General features: G+C 49.0%; 1 protein-coding gene across 3 annotated transcripts in view; it reads left to right on the top strand.

Annotated features, from left to right (window-relative positions):
• The first annotated feature begins 6 nt into the window (after window positions 1-6).
• The window catches only part of SMARCB1 (SWI/SNF related, matrix associated, actin dependent regulator of chromatin, subfamily b, member 1), a 19,060-nt gene continuing 12,631 nt past the window's right edge, over window positions 7-6,435 (top strand). The window contains exons 1-7 of one of the 3 annotated variants that reach the window (XM_019506912.1): window positions 7-168; window positions 820-931; window positions 1,509-1,538; window positions 3,416-3,545; window positions 4,629-4,766; window positions 5,238-5,365; window positions 6,281-6,312. In XM_019506912.1, coding sequence (XP_019362457.1) covers window positions 76-168; window positions 820-931; window positions 1,509-1,538; window positions 3,416-3,545; window positions 4,629-4,766; window positions 5,238-5,365; window positions 6,281-6,312 — 663 coding nt within the window. In that variant the 5' untranslated portion in view covers window positions 7-75. Of the gene's footprint in view, window positions 169-819; window positions 932-1,508; window positions 1,539-3,415; window positions 3,546-4,628; window positions 4,767-5,237; window positions 5,366-6,280; window positions 6,423-6,435 lie in introns of all 3 variants that reach the window. The other 2 variants (XM_019506911.1, XM_019506914.1) reach the window with 2 other exon arrangements.

The raw sequence follows: 6,435 nt of genomic DNA, 5'->3' as shown, positions 1-6,435 counted from the left end.
AGGCCGCAGCCCGCCCAGCCCAGCCCGAGTCGCCGTCGCCGCCGCGTCCCGTCCCGTCCCGTCCTCGCCGCCACGATGATGATGATGGCGCTCAGCAAGACGTTCGGGCAGAAGCCCGTCAAGTTCCAGCTGGAGGAGGACGGCGAATTCTACATGATCGGCTCCGAGGTACCGCCGGGGCCGGGAAGCGCCCTGCGGTGGGGGGAGAGGGACTGTGTGAGCCCCTGGCCCGTGTGGGCTCGTGCCCCGCCCCCGCCCCCTCCCAGACACACCCGATTGGGGCAGGGGGTCACGGTGGGTACACACCCCCACCCCGATTGGGGTAGGGGGTTACGACGGACGCACACACCCTGATTGGGGCAGGGGGTCACGGTGGGTACACACACACACACACACACACCCCACCCCGATTGGGGCGGGGGGTCATGACGGACACGCACACACCCTGATTGGGGCAGGGGGTCACGATGGGCACACACCCCCCGATTGGGGCAGGGGTCATGCTGCTCACACACACTCTCTTGCGCGCGCACACTTTGGTCACACAACCTGACCCACTGACCCCTGAGTGAGGATAGACAAGCAGGGAGACTCCCCACGACAGCACCTGGTCTCTGGGCACTCGGAGCCGTTAGCAGCCCCTGCTGGGCCTGGCAGACAGGCCACCTGCCCCACGGGGCTCGGGGCCTGATGAACAAGGCTGGATGGGGGTGAAAGAGCTGCCCCCCACCCCAACCCCACTACCGGGGCGGGGCAGGGGCAGGGCCTCGCTTGGCTCGCGGCATCCCCCGGACCGAACCTCCACGCTCTGGGCTCTAGGTGGGGAACTACCTGCGCATGTTCCGGGGCTCCCTGTACAAGCGGTACCCCTCGCTGTGGAGGCGGCTGGCCACCGTGGAAGAGAGGAAGAAAATCGTGGCATCTTCTCATGGTAAGGCCCCAAGCATCTCGTCCTAACACCTCATGCACAGAAGGAGTGTCTGGGAATGGGACTGGGACTGGGCAAAAACTGTCTAATCACCCCTCGCCCCTGAGGGAGCTCTCGTTGAATGACAGGAGACTGAGGCTTTTCTGACTTTTCTCAGGTGAATTTCATTTGCTGTAGCAGGCATGTGATCTGGTCTGCTTGCTCGCTGCCCCTGTGGTAACAGGGCAGGAGGGTCATGGTGCTTGTTCGGGGGAAAAAAAGATATCCCCCTGCTTTGTCTCCTCTCTGGGATCTCCCCATGTGAGACAGGAAGATCAGTGTGAATGGTCGCAGCTTCTAGAGCTGTTGTAATGCGAGAACTGCACCGATAGAAACAAAGCAAAGTCAAAATTTTGCGGTCTTGGGCGTTTGTTTCCTTGTTTCTCTCATGAAGGAGAACAAGCTACTTGGGTTTTTTGTTTTTTTGGAAAAAAGAAACATAACCTTTTAGAAACAACAGGCCTGGAGCATAACAAGCTTCTGTCTCCTTCCTCCTCTGAGGTTCCTGCTGACTTGTCGCTTTCTGTTTTTTTTCCAATAGAGTCACAGCGGTCTCACAGTCCCAGAAGATGTAAGTCTTATCAGCCTATGTTATTCTTAGTTTTGCTGGACAACGAATCCCTGCTCTGACCCCTACTGCTGTACAAGCATATTCGCCTCCTCTGGGTCATTGGACTCATTTGCCCTCTATTTTGGCTCTTTCTGTGTTGAAGAAGGATGTATTTTTCTTAGTGGTCGTACTGACTGTGTTTGTTCGCAAGCTTTACTCATCTTATGTGTGGGTTTTGTGGGCTGTCTCCAGATATGAGGGGGGCTGCCAACCAGTCTCCCAGTTCTTGTTTTTACCTGGTTTTTCAGGCACTTGTCCTGTCTGCAGTGGAGCCTAGCTTTGACTAATGCTTTTGATTAGTGTATGCAGCCTAATGCTCTTGATTAGTGTGTGCAACAAGGGCACACTGCTGGCTCATATTCAGCTTACTGTCCACTGTAACCCCCAGGTCCTTTTCTGCAGAGCTGCTGCCCAGCCAGTCAGCCCCCAGCCTGTACTGGTGCGTGGGATTGTTCCATCCTCTATTCTGCATTTAGCTTTCTGTCTCCTTTCTAGCCCACCCTCCAGACCTTTGTGCATCCATTCAGGCCTCATTAGTTGTTAGGATGTCTCTCCTGCAGTGGGAGCAATCAAGCACCTCATTAAAGGATGCTACATGAGCATCAGGTCTTAAGTCCATGATGGCACTTGTGGATTTGTGGTACAGGAGTAAAGCTAGGTGTCAGCTCATTTTCCTGTTTGTAGTCATTTTATGTTCAAAAGAAGGAACAAAGAGAGTGGTCTTTAACTTGTTGCTGAGGTGTGGTCCCAGGTAAGCAGATTAAGAAGATGTTTTTTATATATCTACAGTGGGAACTCCAGGATAAAAGACATTTTCATCTGATGCACGTTAGATTTAATATTTAATGAGGACTTGGACATTTCCAGTCATTTTCTTGCAGGAATATTAAGGTTTGTTATTAAATAGCTCAAGATATTCCTTTTGTCCTTACAAAGAGTGGTGCTTGATTATCTAATAATAGGCCTTAGCCTTCTGCTCTAGAAGCACTGGGTTCATAGCTGACCTGTGGAAAAGTTTCATTCTGGCACTCTGAACTCTTGTTTGATATACTGATATCACAGCAGAGGTCTCCACTGTCTTTTGCAACAGGCCTAGTGCTGCACAGCAAGGTTACAGCATAAGGTCAATTAATTACATTTGTAAGGACAGATGCGGGAATCTCTCCTTGTCCCTACCCAGCAGCAAAATAGCAGTATTTTTGTCAGGCAGGTTTTAGCATACCAAAACGCAGTCAAATAAAGAGTAGATGTTCTGCCATTTGCAAATGTTGTTCAATCACCAGCATTCAGAGTTTTTGCATGGGGTCTACATCCTACTCCTCCCTGTTGCTTCAAGGTATTGAGCAGGGTGCCATAATATAACCACTAAAGAAACAATTTTGACTCACTTGACACCAGAATTAGAATGAAAGTTTTAGAGCAGAGGCAGTCCCTTGCACTTGGGTAGGGCATGAGGCAGTTGGGCTGGATTATTTTGGAGTTGCTGTAGTATGAATGTTTCATGTGTGCCCTGCATAAGAACATAAGAATTGTCATTTACTGGGGCAGACTATAGGTCCATCTTGCCCAGTATCCCATGTTGCACAGTGGCTGAAAGGGAGAGGAACGGGATACACTGCATACACAAGTGACAGATCAAAAATCTGCTTTAAAATGGAGCTGTTCTTAAAGGGATGAGATGAGGGAATCCAAGCTGCTAGAAGCTGTCTAGAGTCTGAAATAGGTTGCCAGTAGGAGTGAAGGTTGAGTACCCCAGAATGCAGGAGAAGCCCATTAGAACAAGTTTTCTGCTTGCCAGTGTTTCTCATGCTAACCATTCCCATGCTTTCTGGTTACAGATCACGGTTATACAACATTAGCCACTAGTGTGACACTCTTGAAAGCATCTGAAGTGGAAGAGATCTTGGACGGAAATGATGAGAAATATAAGGCAGTGTCTATCAGCACAGAGCCTCCCACCTACCTCAGGTAATGACTGTTGCTGAGGGTAGGATCACTGGGAGTACTTTGGAAGAGCTGACCTACCCTTTTGGAACTAGCATCAAGCCACGATGTTATTTAAAGGGCTATTGCAACTTTGCATTGTTCAACATGGTTAATGGTAATAGGTTTCATTACATGGAGATCTGTTGATAGGCAAGGATTTGTCTGCTTGTGTGAACAGATCTGGTCAGCTGGAAAACCTTGATACTTGGTGACATTGGTTATTCTCACTCAATTCTAACATGCGACATATGTGAAATACACGTATTCTGCACTGTTTGGCCATACTCTGAAGCTGTTTTTGTTTTCTCAGTGGTCCTTTTGCCACATACAGGAACAGAACCCAAATGTTAATCTGGTTTTTAAAATCAGTTGTATGGGTGTATATCCCTTTTGGTAGGGAAGACAAAGTAGGCAATGATCCTGATGTGATGAAGAGAGAGAGTGCCTCCTGAATAGAGTGGAAGACAGATGTGGGACTTCAGCTTCTAGTCTTAATACTACCTGACCTCAGACAGTTCTCTTAAAATTTCTTTGCTTGGGTTTTCCTGTCTGCAAATGGAGGGTCATGCATGATTGGGCTAAGTCTGTCATGGGTAGCTTATGAAGAATTTTGGGAACTTTGGGGAAGAGGCAGTACAGAATGACCAAGTGGCATTAGTTGTCATTTGGATCCTTCATTCCTTGCAGGGACTGGTAGGGATAGGTGAGTGCCTGAAACAAAGTAAAACAAGAGGAAATGAAGAGGTGAAGGGGAGAAGGAAGAACTGGCTGGTGAAATGGAACTAAGATATATGCTAAGTAAACTTCTGAGATGGTATAGTGATGCCTGTTACAGCTGGCTCAGATAAATTTTCAAGATCACTAGACCATCACTCCTAACTGGATAAGTGTTCTCTTCCTTACCAAAGGGAGATTTCTGAAAGGAACCGTGCACCACTTAGCTTCCCCAGTCCCATTGTGGGAGCCCCCATGCTGGTGTAGAGCTGCGTAGACCTGCATGCTATAAACAGTGGTGTTCCGTGCTTGAGCATTTGCCACTTTTTAACTTACTGTCTCCTTCCTCAGAGAGCAGAAGGCCAAGAGGAATAACCAGTGGGTGCCCACCCTGCCCAACAGCTCTCATCACCTTGATGCTGTGCCGTGCTCAACCACCATTAACAGAAACCGCATGGGCAGGGACAAGAAACGGACCTTTCCACTCTGGTAAGCCACTCACTGCACAACACCCCATCGGAGAAGAGCTGTGTATTCTCTGAAACAATTACACTTGCATCAGTGTCAGTCACCTCAGATTCTGGAACAAGCTGAATTGTGGTCCCACTGTACCTCCTGCCTTGGTGCATGTGTTCTAGTAACATCTTACCTACTTTCTCTGTGGCTGGCAAATGTGTTGCAATTGTTTTATCTCAGAGAAAGCTTGACCCAAGCATTGAGGGAGGCAAACCTACTAACCCAGGAAGGACTTCCTCATTGTATTCATTGTCATAGTGATGCATCTATTAACCATAAAGCAAAGGCATCTGCTTTCGTCCTATGCCTGTAAGCCATAGTTGCAGAGTTTGCATAAAGGCTGACTGCAAGGGGGTGGGGGGGATGCTCCTCTAAATTCTTTCCTCTCCCATGAATGCCAGTTCAGTGTTTCATATGCTCTGTGTCGTTATCTTTTGTGTTCAGCTTTGATGACCATGACCCAGCAGTGATCCATGAGAATGCGTCGCAGCCAGAGGTTCTGGTTCCAATCCGGCTGGACATGGAGATCGATGGGCAGAAGCTCAGAGATGCATTTACGTGGAACATGAATGGTAGGTAGGAGGCTGAGCTTTATCTAAGGCACTTGAAGGAAGCGGGCAGCATCCATTCTAAAGTGGCTTTTGAGACACAGAGTGCACTCTTGCAGAATATAGGCACAGCTTTAAAGGCATCATGTTTCACTGGGGTCTCATTTTCTTGTCACATCCCTTCCGGTCCACATGTCATTCCAGCTGATTGTAGTTATCACTGGGAAAATGCTTGTAACCTAACACTATCTTTTGTAACGGGTCTGTTTTCCCTGCCCTGAGTCATGCACAGTGACTGCCCACCTTGATGTGACAGTCTCCTCCAACCTTCAGAGGCCTGCACACAAAAGCATGACAATAGATTCCTCTAGTCCAGGGGTTGTCAACCAGGGGTACGGGTACCCCTGGGGGTACTTGGAAAGGTGTTAGGGGGTACGCACAGGCGGGCAGGATTGAGAGCCGCCCCCCACCACCCCGTGCCTTCTGGGAGCAGGTGCTGGGGGAGCTTGCACGCAGTGGCCACTGCCGCCATCCACCACCCCGTGCCACTGCCGCGTGCAAGCCCCCTCCCACTCTGCATCCAGCCGCCACCCCTGCCCTGCTCCACATCTGGTTGCTGCCATCAGAAGGGGTACACTCTTTAAAAAAGGTTGAAAACCCCTGCTCTATTCTCATTCCTAGGTATCCTTTACTTGATTGCAGCAATTATTCCCATTGAACAAATACAAGAAGTTGATAGTTGCTTAAGTACATTCATTGTTTAACATGGCAGAGTCTAAATGCCCTTCACAAGAGAGAGGTGAGAACCTGGTTAAATAGCCCTCTGTACAGAACAGGCCTCATGACTTAGAATCAATGAACAAATGGGAAACACCCAAATGGTGACTGCTCGCAGTGAAGTAAGTGAATATGTGTTTTTTCTTTCTCCATTGCCCTCAGAAAAGCTCATGACTCCAGAAATGTTCTCAGAGATCCTCTGTGATGACCTGGATTTGAACCCACTGACCTTTGTCCCTGCCATTGCCTCTGCAATCCGACAGCAGATTGAGTCTTACCCAACTGACAGTATCCTAGAGGACCAGTCAGATCAACGA

This window comes from Gavialis gangeticus, unplaced genomic scaffold, assembly GCF_001723915.1.
Source record: "Gavialis gangeticus isolate Ggan-Ray unplaced genomic scaffold, GavGan_comp1, whole genome shotgun sequence".
In the NCBI taxonomy this organism is placed as follows: domain Eukaryota; kingdom Metazoa; phylum Chordata; order Crocodylia; family Gavialidae; genus Gavialis; species Gavialis gangeticus.
This window is presented reverse-complemented; position numbering and strand designations above follow the sequence as displayed.